The 22,550-nt window shown below is 36.2% G+C and overlaps 1 protein-coding gene across 4 annotated transcripts in view; it reads right to left on the bottom strand.

Moving 5' to 3' along the window:
- Window positions 1-5,154: 5,154 nt before the first annotated feature.
- The window catches only part of Cpsf6 (cleavage and polyadenylation specific factor 6), a 33,660-nt gene continuing 16,264 nt past the window's right edge, over window positions 5,155-22,550 (bottom strand). For 2 of the 4 annotated variants that reach the window (XM_057757503.1, XM_057757505.1), the window contains 5 exons: window positions 21,875-22,379; window positions 21,448-21,563; window positions 19,595-19,748; window positions 16,796-16,988; window positions 5,155-9,907 (listed from right to left, as the gene is read on the bottom strand). In XM_057757503.1, coding sequence (XP_057613486.1) covers window positions 16,799-16,988; window positions 19,595-19,748; window positions 21,448-21,563; window positions 21,875-22,379 — 965 coding nt within the window. In that variant the 3' untranslated portion in view covers window positions 5,155-9,907; window positions 16,796-16,798. The remainder of the gene's footprint in view (window positions 9,908-16,795; window positions 16,989-19,594; window positions 19,749-21,447; window positions 21,564-21,874; window positions 22,380-22,550) is intronic. The other 2 variants (XM_057757504.1, XM_057757506.1) reach the window with 1 other exon arrangement.

Below are 22,550 nucleotides of genomic sequence, written 5' to 3'. Positions count from 1 at the left end.
CGGCTTCAACTGTTTATTTTCTTACTCAAATATTTGAAAAATTACTTTTTCTACACTAAGATGCTTATTACAGTGATATTAACAAAAAAGGAGAAATAACCCTAAGAGCCATTGATAAGAACTAGTTGAAATTATGGTGAAATAAATTTGTTATCACATGGGCAGGGTAGCTCAGGTCTATAATTGCTGCAGTTGGAAGGCAGAAACAGGATTCTGTGTTCAAAGGCAATCTGAATGAGGCCCTATCTTAAGGACCGCAGCTTACTACAGAAATAGGTAGCCACTGCTGGATTTTGAGAATACTGTCATCTGTGCTATAGACTGTATGCGGTAGCAAGGACAGGAAGCAGTGAGACTAAGGAATGGTGCTAGGAACTCACTGATGGTAGATGAACTCATAATGCATTGGATATGAAATGTGATGAGTCAAGGAGGGGGCATCTCCAAGTTTTAGAACAAAGCAACTAAAATGTTGGCTCTAACGGGGGACTGAGTGGAATTTGTGGGAGTGAACATTTACAAATACATTCCTAATTACAGTTCAGGTATTATCATGGCTTAAAAGAACTTAAGGCCGTGGAGCTTGGCTTGATAGGGATGGACAAATAACTGAAAATTTAGAATCCCAAGAGCATTTTCGTTAACCTCCAATCACTTCTGCTGTCAGAACTCCTCAGAGCTTCCAGTGTAAACTCCTCAGAGCTTCCAGTGTAAACTCTATGTAGTGTGACTAAGATTTGAAAGGCTACAAGTACAAAACCCATTAAGTAACACATCCTCAAATAGGGAGGCCATGGATAAATGGCATTTTGTGGCCAGGTTGGTAGCAACTAGAAGAGTATTCAACCAGAGCTGTTTGTATCCATCTACCTTCTAGAAATCAGATGCATGTAAATGAACTGCCACCAAATAAAATGGAGCCTAAACTTAGATATATTTAACAAGTCTTCTGTTTTGTTTTAAAGTAACTTATTTTATGTGCACTGGTGTTTTGCCTGCATGTTTGCCTGATCTTGGAGTTACAGACAGTTGTTAGCCGCCATGTGGGTGCTAAGAATTGAACCGAAGTCCTCTGGAAGAACAGTCAGTGCTCTTAAAAGCTGAGCCATCTCTCCAATCCCCACTTACCACTCGATAAAGCTAAGAATTAACCTTACTTCTTCAGAGTGTAAGCCACAACTATACAGTATTCTCAATTTCTACTCCAAAACAGATAGGCCACTAAATATGAATATTGCAAACTTAAGCACAAACCCATGGCCTTCCAAAAAGCACTTCTTCATATTACCCTAAGCCCATATTTTTACATGGTATGGCAACGAGAATCCCAGGCCACAGTTTGCACCTAACACACAGGAGGTGGTCACCTAGTCTGTCAGGATGTTGTTCTGCTCCTTCTTTGTAATTTGGAGGATGCCTGAAAAGAGATGCTAATTCAGCCTACGTGACAGAGCTGGCATACAGAGCAGGAAGACACGACAGCAGACACAGGTAGATGTGGACGTGACCACAACCATTCACCTGGTCACCTAGGAAACAGAATGCTAATGAATTTCCCCCAGTTTATGTTTTGGTAATAAGGCTGCTAGGAAAATAAACGGAGGAATTTTCAGAATGTGAACTCAGGATTTCATGAGTTTACTCATGAAACTTACTGAGAATCTCACTCCTGATAAAGCCACTTGAGTTGTCTCAATAATTCCCATGCCTCCCCTCTGGTCCGGAAAAATAATTTAGGATCCGGACTGGCACCAGACCCCGAAATACTTAAGGAGAATTTTTTGGTTTTGAGGCTGTCCTGGAACTTGCTTTGTAGACCAGGCTGGTCTTATTTAATTCACAAGATCTGCCTCTGCCTCCCGAGTGCTGGGATTAAAGGTGTATGCCACTACTGCCTGGCTCAATGGTACCTTCAGTTTGCTTTCTTAACCAAAAGTATATCAACCAGACTCTTCCCATTCCTTTTACGACAGGCCAAGTTCTTACCACATTTTTTTTCTCCACCTTAACTGTAATTAAAAGTCACATAACTTAAGACTTAACTCAGTTCTCAACTTCATAATCATATGGCTACATAATTATCATTTCTTGGACAGCGGATACTAATTAGTCCTTGAGTATCTCCTAACCTTGTCTCTTAGTCCACTGACCCTGTATGTTACCCTTTTTACTCCATCTCCTTATGAACAGCTATGAAGTTCACTAGTCTACCTACCACATCTTTTTCCCAACTTACTCTGCAACAAAGATATTTTGAAATAAATACTGTATTGTGCCCTTTCTTACACATTAGTCAATCGGTGATACTTGAGATTTTTTAAACTACAAGTGTGTGATGGGGGTTAATGTGTGCCACTGTACTTATGTACACAGTTGTCAATTCTCTCCCTAGACCATGTGGGTCTTAGAGATGGAACTCGGGTCCTCAGGACTGGCTGGCTGGCTACAAGTGCCTTTACCAGCTGAGCCATCTCACCGACTCGTATGACTTACAAGCCTTAGGCTCTAGCATTAATAAATCCTGTACCTCTCGTATGTCTTACCATGCTTCAGACATTCTTTAAATTCCTACTACACTGAACATTCCTGCCAAACGGATTTTTTCATAAGACCCTCCCTCTCCCAGAAAGCAGGTGTATCCCTCTACCAGGTCTTACTCTTCAGGTTTCGGGATACTGTTAAGGAAATAAGCCAACGCTTTCCAATGAGCTGAGTGTGGGAAGCTCATTTCATGTAAGGTCTGATTGGATAGACATGAGGACTTAGCAGGTAAAGTCACTCACCACAAAAGCCAAATGACGAGAATCCTAAAACCCAAGTTAAAAAAAAAAAAAAAAAGTGCTGCAAGTTTTTTATCTCAGGATTTTTTTGCCGTGATTCAAAGTGCTAATAGGAGACTCACCCATCTAATCACAAGCCACAAGCTTGAGTGTGTCATTAGACTGAAATGAAGGAGATGCTATCTCAAGATGCAAAACAAGAACTAACCCTCTGTTATCTTCTGGTCTGATAAGCAAGAGCCTACACAACAGAAACATAAGGATAGGGTTAATTGGTAACTTAGGCTACCTTCAGACTAGAGATTCTTCTACCTCTATTTCTAAATGTTAGTAGTGTGTACCACACCTGGCTCACTATAGGTTTTTTTTAAGTATGTATCTGTCATCCTGCATACCTGATCAGAACCAATGTCAACACACAAATTCCTAAGAACTCTGCTAATGAAAGATAAATCAGAAAAGGCCCACAGTAATGTTAGAAAATAATCCTATTTCATGATTAGGGTTAGGAAACAAGTAGAAAGAGGAGACTCTTAAGTCCTTTGTTGGGGGGCAGGATGGACATTTGCCCAGGTTGGAACTGGAAGGTAGAGTGTCTTGCTATGCAGGAAACCTTCAGTTTGGATGCAAAACACAGCAGAAACTGTTCTCAGTACTTTTCACAGCTTAAAAGCAAACCCCTCTATTGTTAGCATAGGGGTTTGGGGAAGTGTAAACAGACAGAAGTTCCTAACCAGGAGCCAACTTTTCTAAGCATCCCAAATTCAACACCATTTTCAACTACACCCTAAGTTTGAGGCAATGCAGACTGTGACTGGTTACTATATAGTTTGTGTTCTAGAGCCTTAAATTATTCTAATAATGCCACTTGAAAAAAGCACAAGAAACCTCACAACACCACAGAAGTGCTGATGGTAACACGCTTTATCTTGCTTAGCACTGTCACCCTCAACATAGTCAGAATTTTATAGCTAATAAACCTGGAATCGAATTAAACATTTGTGCATTTGTGTACTGGTCTCTCTCTCTTTTTTTTTTTTTGTTTTTTGTTTTTTTGTTTTTCAAGGTAGTGTTTCTCTGTAGCTTTGGAACCTGTTCTAGAACTAGCTCTATAAACCAGACTGGCCCCAAACTCAGAGATCCACCTATCTCTGTCTCCCAAGTGTTGGGTTTGAACACATGGGCCACAGATTCTCTCTTTTTAAAGTGTACTCTCATATAGTCCAGGATGGCCTGAATCTCATGAGATGAGGATAAACCTGAACTTCAGATCCTGATGTGCCACCACTGTAGCTAGTTTTATGTAATGATCTTTAAATCAAACCCAGGCTTCCTGCATGCTATGCAACTACCCTAGCAAATGAGTTACAGCTCCAGTGCAAATGGATCAGATATCTGAAGAACACATCTGTTACTATTTAAAACTATGTCTTATAATGTTCCCAAGTGCAGTGGTATGTTGTGATCCAACAAATAAAGCTTGCCTGAAGATCATAGTGCAGAGCTAAGCCACTAGTTAGCCATAGAGGCCAGGCAGTGTTGGCACATAATAGCTTTTCCACTAGGGAGGTGGAGACAGGAGTCATATGACTGGGCAAAGACAGTAATAGTAAGGCGGGAGGAGACAGGAAGGTGCTCAGATTCAATCTAAGGTTTCACAGAAACAGGATACCTACCCCATGTCTGAGCACTGGTAGAGGTAAGAACTCTTAATGGTTGGCGGCTCTGTTTCTCTAATCTTCAGCATTAACCCCTACATCTGATTCTGGGTATCTATTATTAAGAACAGTTAGAATCCATGTTACACCCAAGTCAGCTAGTAAACCACTGTTATGATCTAAAAACAGTTTTACTTCCAAAGATTTATTTAATGTCCACGAGTGTTCTGCATATACAACTTTATACCAGAAGAGGGCACCAGATCTTATTACAGATGGTTGTGAGCCAACAAGTGGTTGCTGGGAATTGAACTCGGGAATTCTGAACAAGCAAACAGTGCTCTAAGGAGCTGAGCCATTCGTTACTCTAGGCCAGGTTTTCACTTCGAAAGGACTGGTGACATTTCATAATCTCCCTAAGATGAGGCAATCATAATTGTATCCAGATGGCTCAGCAAAGATGACACCACCCAACCCCTGCAAATTGTCCCCCATTCTCCACACACAGATCATGGCATGCACATGCACTCACAGAATATGAATGTCATTAAAACTTTAAGAATATGCCAAAAGAAAATAACCACTCAAGGAGGTTGGCTTAGATAAAATACAGGTGACATCTAATTTGTTAGTATTGCAATTTTCCCCAGATATTACTCAAAGTGAAACAAAATAAACTATAAGTAAAACAAAAAGGACAAACTGCAAAGTATTATCAAAACTGTTTTTATTTTCAATACAAGATAAATACCATGCTTGTTACTAGTGCAGTTTAAGGCCAACAATGACCATATAGCAAACTGCTCAACAGTCACCTAAATGCTAAAGAAAGGAAAGACAAAGTAAACATTAAACACAAAATTGCAAGTACAAACATTTTAATAAAATGGGAATGAGCCTTTAGAAAGAAGCTAATATGGAAGTCTAGTTTTCATGGACATCAAAATGATGCCTATTTGATGGAATATTACCTTACCTTTTGCAAAGAAATCTTATGAAGTCACCACACCACATTCAATAGCTAAAATGTCAAGACTTTTCTTTGGCCTTCTGATATTAGACAGCTTATTTACAAAGGATGATTATTCAATAATTCATGAGTACTGTAATATGATACAATTTTTTGTTGTTAACGGGCTTTCCATTAAAAATTGTAAAACAACTTTGTAAGGCTGTTCTGGACTGTAAACTACTTTGCTAATACACCATGGGATGCAAAAGAAAAAAATACTAGACCTCTTTAAGGCTAAAGTCATAAATGTTATAGATGGAGTCCTCAAAACACATTATAATTCACCCCAAAGGGTCATTTCCCATTAAATACCACCTGAGTACAATTTCCAAAAGAAAAAAAAAAATAAACAAACATGAATTTACCACTGTATTTTAAAATAATTTGCATACAGAAAATGATGAGAAGTGTTACGCAGTAACAGTGTAGCAAAAAATACACCTTCAAAATGAAATATTTCTACTAAAAGAGTCTCTCCAATTATGAAATGAATGTAATTTACTCCCATGGTGGAGTGTTCAGGTACTCCCACATGAAAAACTGCTCGTAGTATTTACTACCCACAGATACCATTTAAGTCAAAATTTATGTGACTTCAATTAAATTTTACCTAATATTTTAAAAGCCTCCCATTACAATATAATTAATGTGATAAGACATCTTTAAAACCCTGAAATCTGGCTATACGTAACCAAGAGTTCGTCCATCCCATACAAAAGCCACAGTAGCTGTATAGTCAGAGAAGGCCGACAACCTGCAGCTTAAAAAAACACTGGGTTAAGACAAACCTAAACCAATCTGAACATAACACAATAGACTGAATAGTTCAAATATCCATAAATTCATATTGCTTCTTTCTAATGCCAAGAAAGAAGAGTATAAGAACTTCCTCCCAGAAGCCTAGACACTTAATACATTTTCTACTTTGACTTAAAATAAAACAAATTCTAAATCTTGATTTAAATAAAATCTAAATTTAAAAAAACAAATCACATTATGAACACAAGAAATACCATATATAAGGCCACATCTCAATAAATTCATAATTTTTGGTTGAATGTTTATTTAAAAATTAGTCTAAGGCTTCTAGGAGTCAAGTTGCTAAAAAATAAATACACCAGTGTTTTAATTGAAGATTAAAGTTAACACATATACTATAAGAACATAAAAATAGAATGCTTTGCTACAAAAATCCTACTTAATATATTTTAGCACAAAAATGTCTAATATGTACAGTGGAGAAGCGTGCATTTAGTAAGTACATACAACTGGGGGAAACATTTACAGAGGGCTAAGGGATGCAAATGAACTTCAATGAGTAAATTTGAAAAATCAGTTATCTGTGCAATAGCAAGAATATCAATACTGTATTCTCAGTAAAGAATCAGAACATAAACTTCCTCTTAAAATAACTTAAGCTAAAACTTAAGACCCAACTCTGGGGCAAGATACAAATAATGCAATGACCACCTGGGTAACAGAACTGGAATGTCAAGAGCACTCAGTAGAGCCTTGCACTAGCATCTCATTGTATGAAACAGAAAAGTACTTATTGGCACATTTCAACACACAGGGAAAGAAAGTCTTGCCCTTTTCAACAATTTCCCTTCACTACAAAATGCTATAATGCTCATCAAAACCTCCATGTTTATTTTTTGAATTGACTTTAAACTAGTAAAAATGAAAGAAACATTCTCCATAGGAGAATCAAATGAAAATATCTTAAGCTACATGTTATTTGTGAATTCCAAATTGTAGTTAACTGCTTAAGAATATGCTAGGTAAAAGAGCCATTAAATGGGCTAACATATATAATCAATAGCTATGGCAAGTTACTCAAAATCTTGCTGGAAACTGACAAAACAACATAAACACTTATAAATGTACACTGAAATATTGTTTCTACAAACATATTTCCTTTCCCTCACAGCAGTACAATGAACTCAGGGTGCTGCTCCAGGAGAAACACCATGTGGGTCTTTCCCACGCACCTGTAACTTTACGACTAGGCTGCAGCAATAGGCAATGCTAGGATTCAGAATACACTCAGGCTTGTTTTCATCACCAATATATGAACGATACTTTTAAACCCCCCATCACTTTTTTTTCTAGTTCTCTCTATATATTTATTTATTTGGTGTGTTTGCAAAGATTTATCTCTTTGGATTGTTTTTACACATTAAAAACAAGTTTTCAAATAACTGGTTCCTAAACATAAAGATTTTGACAAATAAAACAAGATTTGCAACTGTTACTTTTACTGCTATACATTCATGTGTTAACAGGTAGGAGACTTTGCAAATTTAGTCAAACCAAAGTTATTTTATTTCTTCCTGACAACTTAAAATAATTGACCACCAGCAGCGAACAACTGCCATCCACTCACACTATCTGCAACCAAAGTCACTTAATGAAATAAGCCAAGCAAGGAGAAGGGTGACAGAAAGGCAATTAAAGGGTTCCACTGATTAAAAAAAGAAAAGGTAATGAAGGATTAAAATTAGTACAAAATCTCCAGTTTCATTTCAAGTATATGTATTTGTGATTCCATTTTAAAAGTGTTCAGAGAAAATTGATCTCATGGACATTTTACTTACCTTTTAATCTTACTATTAACTAATTTCCCTTGTAAACATATGTATGTCCAAACGTCTTCACATTAGGATATTGTAATTAAACTATTTAAAAAGCTAAGAAATGACAAAAACTTACAATACCTATACACAAAACAAGAAAATAGATTGATACAATTCTCAAATTAAACGGCAACTTGCATTTTAACAAGATTAAACACTTAAGAAAAATCATTTCTAAGAGCTAACAGTTCTGATAAACACCAATGATCTCTTGCAAAAATATTTTGCTCACAAAATGTTTTTAAATGAACTGGCAGTGGTAAGGATATTTTGAAACTAATTGTTGAGTCCTTTAAAAGCAGACAAGAAACTGAAGAACAGCAGTGCAAACCTCTCGAGCTGCACATTATCTCTATCTACGGTACATAAATAACCGAAGCACTGCCCTTAAATTTTAGACAAACTTTAAATGTCAATGCCTACTATCCAAAGATCTCTTAAGTAATAAGATCTTTAAAATATATTTAAAACAAATTATCTTAAGGATTTTATCTCAAATTTCTTTAGTACTTCAGATTTTTAACTTCCTATAAAAATAAGTAATCAAGTTGACAGACTGTCTCTGCTAATTTTGCAGCACACATGCTAGCCAGGTGCTTTGAATACAGCCTTTGGGCTGGGGTTAAAAGAAAAAAAATTAACTGAGTCACTAACTTTAATCAAGCATAAATCAAGAGGGTTACATGAATATACACAGAATTCTTTGAACCATAAAGACAGGGTGTAACTATAATCTCCCATTACTCACACGAAAGAATAAAACCCAATGCTAATGAACATGACACCCTTCAGACTTTCTACCCAGAAGAACAGTAGGACTTTCTTTACTCACATTTATCAGCTGTATGACTATATTTACACTGCCTATAGAACCATCAGCAAGAAACAGTAAACTACCGTTATCAAATCAGAATTACCAAAACCTCTCAAATGCTAGCACTTCACAATTAATTATTTTAGTAATCTCGGGTGTAATTAAGCTGCACTACTGTAGCAACACATGAGTCTTTACCAAAAAAGTTACAACCTCAAATTTTTGACCCCTAACACATTGACTGGATTGCTATATCTGCCGATTTCAATTTTTACAAGTTTACATCCATTCAGCAAAATCACAAGCTAACTAGGTAAAAACAGCTTAAAAAGCAGAATATAGAAATATTAAATATCCATGTAATCACCTATTCTAATATCAAAATCAAGGGCAAGAGACACTTAATTGGTTATGTTTAATTCACTGAACGCAAGATTAGATTGATGCATATCCAAACACCCTATTGCAATGCTTTTGTTAAAGGACAGTAAAAATGTTGTCATAGTAACATTATCTTTAGATATTGCTGAACACAAGACTTTCCCTGAGGTGTAAACATCAAATAACTTTACACATCAGCCCCATTAAACAGTTTATTACAACACTACATCTATTGTAATCAAAGTGGTGCTGTTTACAGACATTATCATATGAACATTTTTTAACAAGAACAAACTACTATAAAAACAAGCATTTACTTGAATTTTTTCCAATGGCTTGCACATTATAATAGCCAAATATATATAACCAGTAATAAAGTTGCAAAAGCTATTAACTTTTTAATCACACAGATTTCCTTCAAATAAAACAGTTAAGCAACATAAAAAATAAAAGTAGAGCTACTGGTTACCATTTATGCAGATTTGCTTTATTCAGATCTATTCCTGTTCAGTTTATCCATGAATCCTTACAGGTTCAGTTCAATCACAAGAAGCAAACTGCTGGACAAGCGTCACTTTTCCCTCATGAAGACTGTTTTGTCTTGGAAGGTGTTCCTCTTCCTTCAGCTGTAATGTGTCAAAATTTGTGATGTAGATTTTGCTATTCCCCAGAATACACAGAAAAATGTTGGCTTAGCTATACATACACAAGTCGTGCATCTACTCACTCTTAGGAATTCTAACACAAAATAAAAAGTAACTCAAACAGTAGCTGCTTGCATGGTGGAGAAATGCTCCAAATTTACAGATACAAAATGAGAAATTCTCTTTTCATTCTTTTTATACATTTCTACCTTTGAAGTTCAGTGACTGTCATTTGAAGACCAATATTTTGTACAATATATATGAATTTTTAAGAGTAAAAAATTACAAAAGAAAATACAGCAGCTACTGTTTCTGTGATGATGAGAACAGTCATACATCATTTCCTAAAATATGCATACTACAAAATAAATGGGAAAATGTTTGGATTTGAATGTAGCTACTTTTCATTCATCCACAATTTATTAAACAAATGCTGAACTGAATATAAAATGCAGTGAAATTTACAAATTAACCGTAATTTGACAGCATACACGAAATTCTGCCAATCTGTTATAAACCAATGGTGTTCCATGTTACAAAATTTATAAATAAATACCTCAGCATGGACATTAAATATGACATCCACATACAAATCTTTAGACATGATACAAATTTGAGACGTTACTTTCATTCTATTTCTCCTATATCCACTAACCAAACAGAAACTAATGGGAATCTACAATGATAAACTTCATTGAAAACTTACATAAAGAAGGAAAGGGAAACTAACAGTAAAATTGAGATACTATAGTTTCAGGAATATATACATATATATATATAGATAATATATATGTAAATCCAAAAAAAGAACATTAATTTAAAAAATGATCACTGAAATATCAAATATTTAAAATAGAAATACTAAAGAGGTAGTTTAATATTTTTAAAAAGCACACAAAGGTTAGTGGCATCCTGTCATAAAAATTTTAAAAGATCCTATGCTATTTATAGTTAATGGTAGTTTCAGTGACAACCATAAATTTTGTGTTCAATTATCTTTAGGAGACTCTTAAGAATATCAGTATATAGACACATATTCACACTTTCTAATAAAAACATAAATCTTAAATGTACAAAAGGGTCTTTCTCATCTAAATGCTTTCTATACATCTGTACTTTTTAAACAAACATTTAAGCTATTTATAGTATCACCTTTTGTTCTTCCACTTTCATGTCAGTTTGATGAGGCTTACATAGAGGAACTATTTAATAGAAAAAATGTGTGATGTCAATTTTGAAATATTCTTATTTTACAGGTTACAAAATTCTAGTAGGACTAGAATTTTTCTGTTTTCTGGACTTGATACTAAGAATGAATCAAGGACTTCTCACATGCCCATGACCTACAAAACAGTACACTCCCACAACTAGTGAAATTTAAAAGCACTAAGGCATTAGAAAAAGGACAAAGCACATATGTTTTAAGCTGCTAAACAGATTGCAGGGAAAATTCATAATTCCTACTAAAAAAGGAATGCTATCTCCCCTAATATTTTTGTTGTGTTACAAAAGATTAAGAATGGATCATTGAGAGACAAATCATTTTAAAATCACAGTGTGAGGATAGGAAAAAGAAAGAAAGAAAATCAATCTTTCAAAAAGCCACAGGGACAGGGTGGTGGTGATGCACGTCCTTTAATCCCAGCACTTGGGAGGCAGAAACAGGTGGATCTCTGTGAGTTCAAGGCTGGCCTGGTCTACAGAGAAAATTCCAGGACTAAGGTAGAGAAAGGCTGTCTTGAAAAACCAAAGGAAAAAAAGCCACAAGGGGGGCTAGAGATATGGCTCAGTGATTAAGAGCACTGACTGCATTTCCAGTTTTCCCAGAGGTCCTGAGTTCAATTCCCAGCAGCCACATAGAGGCTCACAACTATCTGTAATGAGATCTAGTGCCTTCTCCTGGCCTTCAGGCATAGATGCAGGCAGAACACTGTATACAACATTATGGATTTAAAAAAAAAAAAAAAACACAGGGTACATATTACCATGACCCTAATTTACTATTTTTATACAGGAAATCTTGTTTGTGATGTCACAATACACATCTTTATGCAGGACTAATGAACTCATCCTTTGCTACGTATCTTTACGTAAGTCTTCACTAATTAATAAATCTTAAAATTTTACCATACAGACATAAAATTTAGGGAATATTCTAGAAACTTTTATTTCTAGTTCTAAACACTTTACATAAACACAAATTTTACAATCTCAAACGGAAGCAAACTTTGAAGGCAATACAACCCATTTCCAATAACCCAATTCCATATAATAATCTCAAAGTCTAAGTAGACATCTGCATAAACAAAGATTATCAAAAAGCTTCAAAGTGACAAATACATTCAATACCCGGATGTTCAAAATAGCATCTCATCAACTGTGTACTGTCAAGTCGCACAATTACTTGCTGTAGCTGTCAGTTATAAAAAGGGAACCTATGTAAACAGCTGTTAAATGAACCAAGACAGTGAAACTACAGCTTCAAAATCTGCAAGCTAAAGCAAGCAGTATAATTTTAATACAGAGCGAAATACCTATATTTTGATGTGGTATCAAACCATTATTAACAACTCAAATTGAGTGTTCATCACTTATATGCAAAGTTGGCATTATTTGTATTTTAAAATTCAAGAAAAATTCATCTTTTAAAGTAAAGCATTTGACTATTTATTTTATAGGATTCTCATAAGTTTTTTATACTGCATGTTTGTATTTATTTCTGAAATAGGATCTTAGTATAGAGGCTGGCAAGCCTGAAACTCCACATGTAAACCAGGCTGGCCTGGAGCTCACAGTATCTTCCTGCAGTCTCTAGGAGTTGGATGAGGTCAAGGTGTGCACTACCACACCCAGCTTACAGGTTTTCATATTAATGTGCTGAGTCAAAAAGGATCCTCACATAATTTTAGAAATTCAATGCCTTTAAATAAATAAAATTTAATCTTCTATATCTGAAAATTTCTCCCTAATGAGGTCTGGGGATGAAGTAGGCAACAGAAGCATCTAAACTTATATTAATTCTTAAGTTTCTTTTTATATGGACTAGAACACAGTACATAAAAAGCAATTCTTTTTATTGCCGGTCCTCACAAAAAGTTTCTAGCTAACCAAGAGTTTATATTGTCCTGTTTTTCTCTAAACATCATACTTACCCTTACTCTACAAAATACATAATTAGGTATTCTATGCAACTGACTCCATGGTAGAAATAAACTCCATCACAAAAAAGAAAAAAAATAGACCTTGTATCAAAAAAAAAAAAAAATCACCCAAAAGACATGGAGATTTCTAAAGAAGCTGTTACCTACAATTCACCTACATCAAGAGGTAGATAGAACTTTCTAACCACAGAAAGCAAAAACATTAATTTGGATTAACATGAATGGCACTCTTCTCTTACTGGTTAGTGGGTTTCCTTTAAACAATGTTAACTGAATATTCATTAAAAAAATAAAGATACTTATTCAAACAATCCAATATACAAACTAAACAATGGTAGGAAATTTCACACTGAGATGAAAGTGAGAGCAAGGTGACTCACATTGGCATTCAAATTTAAGACAGAGAAACATCAATTATTTATAATCAAAACTATATTCTTAAACCACAGTGAGCAAAAATACAACCAAGGGATCACTTCCTACCCTTTCTTGTCACTTCAATTAAGACACTGTAATCAGACAGATTTTAAAATACTAAAAATATCAGAAATAAGAAGAGAAATGAGAACCAGCATAGCAAGATAAAGCACAGCAGCTGAGACAGAGGGACACAAGGCTGGGGAGGAATACTAGGAATACAAATGACCTAGGATATGCAGAAATAATTAAGATCTTGTTAACAGTCAGTTATTGTTCATCAAGCAATGAAAAGAATTTTCACAAAAGCCTCAACATAACACTCCTAAGGAGATGAAACATCTTAATTTGGGCTTTTCCTCCAAATTAACACAAAGCTATAGTAACCTAAGTAAGCAATAAAAAGTATCCTAAAGTAATTAATTAAATTCAAATTCATGACATTTACGCCAGAAGTAATCACATGGCCACACTCTTACAGTTACTAAACCCAGACTCCAAACACAGTACTTAGTAGAGAATATAACCACTTGAGAAAATGTAAATTTCATAACCTAGAAAGAGAAGCCTGAATAAAAAGCATCTCCAAAAAGAATTTGCTTTCATTATTCTCCAGTACACAAACTCAGTTGTTAGCAGAAACTTCTGAGCTGAATAGAACTGTTCTAAACAAACAGTCAGGTGAACACAATCTAAGGAACTCAACTGTAACTGTAACATTTCTTTATGAACACAATCTTAAACCTTTTATTTTGCTCAGAGTGGTCTGAGAATAGGCAAAAATTACAGAATATGAAGCACAATGCATTTACACACTGAAATTTACAAAACTTATTTTTCTCATTGAAGTATTATTACCTATTTGAACTTGGATATGAAATGCTTTTAGAAAAACTAATACAGTTTTCAAATGAGAATGTAATTAACATTACCCAACAGTTCAAACACAAAAAAAACTTAGGATGGGACAGACATTAACAGCTGCCAACCAACATCAAGTTTCCATAATCTGCCCTTTCCCACCTGAACACTTGATAGTGTATTACATTATTAACTTATACAAAGACTGATATTTACTTTATTGTTGAAGCACTTCTTAATCCATTTAAGATTTACATGAAAATTCAAAAGGACTCATATTCAAAAACTTCTAAAGAGGTCAAAAGACCTTATAAAGTAGTAAAATTTGCAAATAGGTTTGCACTTGAATATATATATTTAATCCCAGCCCCCACCCACTTACATCTACTTACAATAAATATTGCTTGGCATATAGCAATGGTACAATAATCCAGGAAAACATCTCCCCCCACTCCTCATTGGGAAGGCTTTTGTAAAATTTTGCTTGGATGAAGGCACACAACAATATTACAACTCAATTCTGATTAATGTACAAACAAAACATGGGATTTGGGATATGGTACATCACTGATTGCAAAAACATCAACAGCTTGACACTAGGAAATTGTAGTTCATGTCTGAAAGACATGGAACTCAAATCATAACTATATTTAGGTATATACGCTTGACTGGAATATATATCCAAAGTATGTAAAAATTAACAATGAAATTTTCAAAAGGAACATAACCTGCTTTACTGAATTAATTTTAAAGACCCATGAGAAAACTGCTACTTATTAACTACATATGAATTGTTTAGAGGCCCCTTGATGGGCACACTGAATAAATGAAAATGTATCCAAGTTTCACTGTCATTGTCTTTGTTAACTGTAAGATAGTTGATAAACTGCAAATAATTATAAAATACAATATGTAGAACCTGTACCTTATCAAATGACAAAGAATTAGACCTTTCAAGTAATAACCTAATCAGAATTCACCATAAGGGATTTTTACTAGGAATAAAAAAACTTCATTTAAAATTTAGTTTAGTTTTATATGGTACAATGTTCAATTTTTATATTCAAACAACACCAACTTTAGAAATTTTAAAACTAGATGTTTTGAGAATTAAAAATTTTAATTCAACGTAACTAATAAAAAGGTCTTAATGAATATTCAAGGGCATATTCAAAATGTAAGACAAGGTATTAAAGTCATCTTTCTCATTTCAAAAAGCCCTGAAACGGCAAGAGTGGTTAACTCTTATGTTTCATCAAAATTAGACATCTTTTTTTCTCGTGTGTGTGTATGTGTGTGTGTGAGTGTGTAAGAGAAAGAGAGAGGTAATTAAAAAAACTGCTGTCACAAATTATATACACAATAAAGCCAATTACAATTTAAATATTAACAATTTTCAGGACTGGATTACCGGTAAGTTTCCTTGAAATATTTACATAGAGGATTTATTTTAAGCCTTATCTAACTCAAATATGCCATCAATATATGGAACAAAGGTGTTAATAAATTAACCTGTCACATGCAAGATTCACAGTGCTCTTTCCCCATTCTTCATGAAACATTGTTCACAAATATAAAATAAAATTACATGTAAAAATGAAGCATAAACAGACAACTCATTCTACTTTATGAAAAAAGTACACAAAATTTTAAAATACAGAAAAAAAGACAATGATTATGGCTTATGAATGAAACAAGAAAAATTATTTCCAGTTATTTCTAACTTGGGATGTATGGCTTAGCACAACTTAACGCTTTTAGATTATGTACCCTGAACCCACTTTATACCTTCTGCGCAATTAAAAAGATAATGCTCCTTAAAAAAAAAAAAAAAAATCAAATGCCAGAAATTTTTTTCTAAAATTTAATTTTTTTTAATGGGAAAAACTTTTTCAATGCTGAAAAACATCTTTTTATATTATAAACTATTATAAAGTTAGATGTTCTTAAAAAGTTTCAGGGACAAATGAAGTTAGTTCAAGGGAGAAAGGACAGAAACTTTTATTTTTGAAAATCCAAGCACATAATATTCATACCGGAAACAATTCCCTGTTGTTTTATAAATATTTTAAATCATATGCAAACAATAAATGTGATTACAAGAATCCAAATTTTTAAATTTTAGAAGTACACAATGAGTCCTCTTGATTATATTTTTTAAGACCATAAACAATCTGAAATCTAAGTCACAGAACACTTGCAGAATTCAAGGAAAAAAAGGTCAAGATTTTTTTTACCTGTGATGGCTTACCTGCTTTCAGATGTTTTCAGAAGATTAAATCAGAACAAGTACTTGGACCACTTAAAATGTAGGTATATTTACTGTATAAACAACAGCCTTGGAGTTATAATTACTGTTAATAGCACGCACACACACACACACACACACACACACGCACATACTAAATATAAGAATAAAAATAATGCGCACCTTCTAACGATGACGGTATTCTCGCTCTCGGTCACGCTCCCGGTCACGGTCCCTATCCCGATCCCTGTGTCTCTCCCTCTCTCTGCTTCTCTCTCTGTAATAATCATCATGACGATCTCTACTCCGAGATTTATGACGCCGACTCTTTTCCCGTGATCTACTATGGTCCCTTTCTCTTGATCGTTCACGTCTTCTAAAAGAAATTACTGGATTAATGCTCTCCATAGCTGGGAAGCTTCAAAAGACATTCAATATAGTTGTCTTTTTTATCACTAGTTTCATTTTCCACGGTTTTCACTTACTAGTTAACCAGTCTAAAAATATTAAACATAAAATTTCAAAAATAACATTTTTATACCATTCTGACTAGCTGTAGGAGTGGAGGAAGCCAGCGTAAATGAAGTTCTAAATGAAAGTACACTGGCTATGTGGGAGCTCCAAGGCTCCTAATACTCCCATGTAACATTGGCAAAAAAGGTTCCCATAAAGGCAGGCTCAAGAGGAGGTAGCAAGCTCCCATCAGGAGTCTGAGTGTTTATGAACTGTGTGCAAAGACTAACAGAGGCAGCTTCTCTGGGATGTCTTTCGAATGCAGCTACTACTCTACAGAAATCTACCTAGATAGCTAGTCCCTCCAATAATTGAAGCTAATATATGCACAGAAGTTCCAAGTTCCAGGTTGCAGCTGTAGCAGAACCTTCCTGGATCCTGACACTACTCAAAGTGTGTCTGTCCCTTCAGGTGCAGCCCCTAGTAAGGGTTCTAAGACTCAAAACACCTAGACTGTGGCAACCATCATGATGAAATCTTTTTACCATCTTACTTCTTCCTGCCAGCACTGTGAACCATCCCCATCCAGTGTATCCACACTCTATGCTGCGTCTCAAGGATCACAGTAGCACAGTGTTTATGCTTGGATAATCCTTAGATTATTTAGTAATAGCCCCAAGCTGTGAGAGCAGTGATGCTTGACAGGTAATCTGGACATTGTTCATTTAAGGGAAGTGGTGAAAATGAAAGTCATGCTAAAGTTGCTAAGGTTTACACTGAAACTCTGAAATAATGAAAAAAGAAATCTATGCTAATTGATTGGAAAAACCCAATCATAGCCGAAGCGCATGATAATTCCATTAGGTTAAGAATTCTTTTATGTGATTTCTTTACCAGGCAAATGGTTAAGTGTTAAGCTGTTTGATCAAACTAGATGTCCTCACAAAGCAACAGGCATATGGTCTCCAGTTATGACAAATTTGTTCAAATATGCACATACTTAAATGGAGCCCATAGGTAGTAAGAAAGGAAAGACTGTGTCCAATATAAACTCTTTTTTCTTAATTAAGATACTACCTCCAGAAAAAGCATATTAAGGACAAAGTATCATACAGACAACTGAGAGCTCGCTCAGGAATTAAAAACACTGGCTGCTCTTCCAGAGACCCAGGTTCAATTTTCAGTACCCATATAGTGTGCTGAAGCCATCACAACCATCTCTAACTTTAGTTCTGGAGAATCCAGGGCCCCCCTTTCACCTCTGTGGGCACCCAGCATGCATGGTACACAGCATACATGCAGGAAAAACACACACAAAAAATCAATATATTAAAAATGTAGCTGAGTGTGAAATCACAATAATCAGGCTGGTTTCTGTAAGTTCAAGGCCAACCTGGTCTACAAAAAGAGACTGACTCAAAAGAGGCAATATCATGTGAAGACTAAACATTTACCTCCCAAAATACATAAAATTTCAAGATTAGTAAATGTGCTTTAAAAGTAACCTTTTAAAAACTGTATCTATTACAAGGGCTGAAAAGATGGCAGAGTGGTTGCTCTTGCAGAGGACCAGGGTTTGATTCCCAGTACCACAACCATCACAGCCATCCTAACTCTAGATACCTCAGGCACTAGCACACATGTGGAGTACATGTATCCAGCAAAATATTCATACACATAAAATAAATCCAAAATTAAACTATCTGTTACAAAATACATTACCACACATTCATCTATTTATTAATCCCCTCTTTCAAAAACATCCTTTATCAAGCAATGTTTAATAGCTAAGGCCCCTGTCAACATTCAACTTGTGTTCAGTAAGAAATAAGCATCAATAATAAAGACTAGATGCTACAGTAAATACTACAAAAGAAATAAAATATGACACACTAGATTCAGTTGAAACATGAAAAATGAAGACAAATGTAAAGGGGAAAGAAAAACAAAAGAACAAATAAAATGGTTCCAAGGAGGAATAGCAATCAGTGAGATGGTCAATGCTTGCTGTGTCCACAGAAAGGGACACCCATTTGGCTAGAACAGTGAGTATGCAAGCTGTCAGAGTCAAAGTAGAGATTATATCTGCTTGTGTGCAGTTAGTCTAAGAGTAAACAGAAGCCATACAGTTCCTTGCATATAATTTTACTCTATGTAAGTGGGTGCCTTGAAGGATTTCAGGAAGCAACAAGATGCCATTTAGAGTTAATAAAAAAAAAAATCCACTCAGACTGCTGGGTACACATTAAGTAAAATCAGAGTCCCATTTTTTTTTAGATTTATTTGTTATGTATACAGTATTCTATCCTGTATGTATCCCTATGGGCTAGAAGAGGGCACCAGATGTCATTACAGATGGTTGTGAGCCACCATGTGGGTGCTGGGAATTGAACTCAGGGCCTATGGAAGGGTAGCCAGTGCTCTTAACCACTGAGCCATCTCCCCAGCCCCAAGTCCCATTTTTTTTAAAGTTCCACTTTGTCGTTGTTGTTAACTATTTTAAAAATACATGAGACAGGAAAGTTTTACCTTGATCCAGAGCCATAGGACTTGGACTCAATTCCATGAAGGCAATCTTGCAAAGAACTAATAAGAACTTTGCAACGATCATCTGCAGATACTTTGGATTGTTTAATTAAAGAAATTGCTGTTACCAATGTTTCAATAGCACTCCCATAATCACCTGCAGGGAAAAGAAAAAGTTAATAGCAAACAAACTGTTTCCAAATTATCATCAAACCAACTATCTTGGAATAAGAACGATGAAGCAATTTTTTGGAAGTGTCTTTTAAGATGACCATGAATAATGACTTTTGTTCAGTGTCTTGAAATTTGGAAGATTCTTGTGTTCATGACGCTAGTGACTGCTGTTTCATGCAGAGGGACAGTTATTTTGCAAGTATGAGAATAAATGAGCTATTTTTAGAACTCTGAACTACTATATCAAAGTTAATATTTAATCTTTATATGTATAGGAGTGTTTTGCCTACATATGTCTTGCATTACAAGCAAGACTGGTTGGTGCCCATGGAGGCCAAAAGAGGATATCAGATCCCTTGGAACTGGAGTTCTTTTTTAAATAGATTTAATTCACTTTTTCTTGTATATAAATCCTTATGTGGTGGCCACAGCTGGAGTCTGGGTCCTCTGAACAGAGACTCTGCTGTGGGTTTTCACAAGATGGTCAGTGAATTCCTGATAAGAAGACTTGGAGATCACAGACTCCTGCTAGAGGTCGAGGGTCAAGTAGCTATACTTTAGAGATGGCATCAAAGGTGGCCTTGGCGAAGTTGCCCATGGTGGCAGTGCAGCCCCTGGCTGATGTGCAGCTGTCATCAATACCGGCCATCATTGGTAGCTTCTTGGGCACAGGGGCAGAGACCATCCCAGTGCTTCTGGGGACAGGGGTGAAATGTACCAACACAGAGCCACAGTGGCTGTCACCTTGCATAGAACAGTTTGAGGCTTGCCAAACTTGTTTCCCCAATTGCCTCTCCCAACAGGGACGATGGAAAGCTTGGCCAAGATGATGACCCCTTGGATGGCACTTAACACCAAAACCAACATCACCATTTTCATTCCCAATAGCCCCCACTTCAACCACAGCCACAGCCTCGACCATGACCGTGCCCCCTGTAATTGCACCAGCGTCATCAGCCATTTGGAGTTTTCCCAGAGAAGCTATAGATGGTTCTAATCCACCACATAGGTGTTGGGAAACAATCCTGGATCCTCTGGAGAACAGGCAGTACTGTTAACTCCTAAGCTCTCTCTTCAAATCCCAAAGTTAGTTATTTTTAATTTTATTTTATGTGTATGAATGTTTTGCTTGCATGTACATCTGTGTGCCATGAGTATTTGGTACCCAGTGAGGAAAGAAAAGGATACTGGATCCCAGCACTAGCAGTCAGTGCTCTTAATCAGAGCCATCTCTCTAACCCCCAATTAGTATTTAAATCTAAATATAGCAACTTAAAATTGGTGGTCTTTCCACTACACTGACATGCATCTTCCTTCAACACTTTAAAATTAAATGCTAATGATTTGGGAGCATATAGATTACACAGAGAGTAAGAGAACTATCTTTATAAACTTCACTTTAGCTTTGGGTTTCGATTTTTTAATTTTTACATTTTATTTTATGTGTACGGGTGTTTTGAATGCATGTGTGTCTACTTACTACAAGCATGCCTGGAGAAGCCAGAAAAGGGCCTCAGATCCTCAGGAACTGGAGTCAACAGACCGCTGTGCATTAACCCAGCGTCTTCTACAAGAGCAGCTAATTCTTAACAACTGAGCCATCTCTCCAGCTCCTGGGTCTGGGGTTATTCTTAATATAAATAGCCATGTTAAAGAATGAACACTAAAACAAATATACAAACCAGCACTGGCATCAGATACAGCTCTTGAAATAGCACTGCTTGAGATGGCCCGATTTCTATTCATGATTTCTTCAAACTCTGCTTCACTCAATGGAGTTCTTGCAGTATCCATTTCCCTACAAAAGACAAATAAATGTTAAATTGTTGCTTGACAAAAGTTCTCAAGTTAGTAACAATGTAAACAACTCTACACTAACAAGATTTGGCATTTGCCTAGGAGACAGTTGTTACTTTTCCTGATTCAAGAATGCTATTTTCTCTACCAGATCAAGCCTAAGCAAAATTCCCTTTATCATTGTCTTTTGGCTGAAGTAAAACTGGCAGCATAGAAATCATCTTCCTGCAGGACAGAAATTGTTTACGTGTCTACAATGGAATAGGCTTCCAGTCACAGTTCTTTATCTTTTCCTGACTGCATTTAACTCACCTCCCAGGAGGACCATAGTCACCCCTATCGTACGGTGGAGGTCGGCCATAGGGGTCTGTGGGCGGTGGCCCACGACTATCTGACGTTGGCATGCCACTATTAGTTGGTGGAGGGAAAAAAGCAGGATTCACATGTGGAGCTGGTGGTGGGGCACCTGGAGGTGGTCCCGGAAGGTGTGGAGGAGGAGCAAGGGTGAGGGGAGGCCCAAGTGGACCTGGTGGTCGAGGTGGAAAGGGGCCTGGAGGTGGAGGCGGTCCCTGCTGTGGAGGCGGTGGGCCAGGAGGAGGGCCATAGCCTGGAACCGGAGGCGGCGGCCCAGGAGGAAGTGGACCCAACGGAGGTTGCCCAAAAGGTTGTCCAGGAAAAAGAACTGGTGGTGGAGGGCGGTCTCCTCGATTGGGAGGTCCTGCCAGAGGAGGTGGCAGGACCTGACCAGGAGGTGGAGGACCTGGTGGACCAGGTGGGCCTGGAGGACCCAATGGTGGACGTGGTGGAGTCTGTCCGGCTACAAAATAAAGGAGAAAAAAGGAGAAAAACGGTTCAATAAAGATATTAACTATTATATGCCAAGATTTTACTTCTAAAGCAGAATTCATAAACCATGACTCTCTCTTTAAATGCAACCCATATGGTAATGATCTAACAACTACAAAGGTGAAGAATATCCTCACAAATT

The sequence above is a fragment of the Chionomys nivalis genome, chromosome 25, assembly GCF_950005125.1.
Source record: "Chionomys nivalis chromosome 25, mChiNiv1.1, whole genome shotgun sequence".
In the NCBI taxonomy this organism is placed as follows: domain Eukaryota; kingdom Metazoa; phylum Chordata; class Mammalia; order Rodentia; family Cricetidae; genus Chionomys; species Chionomys nivalis.
Note: the sequence above shows the minus strand (reverse complement) of the source record. Positions and strands in the feature narration are given on the sequence as shown.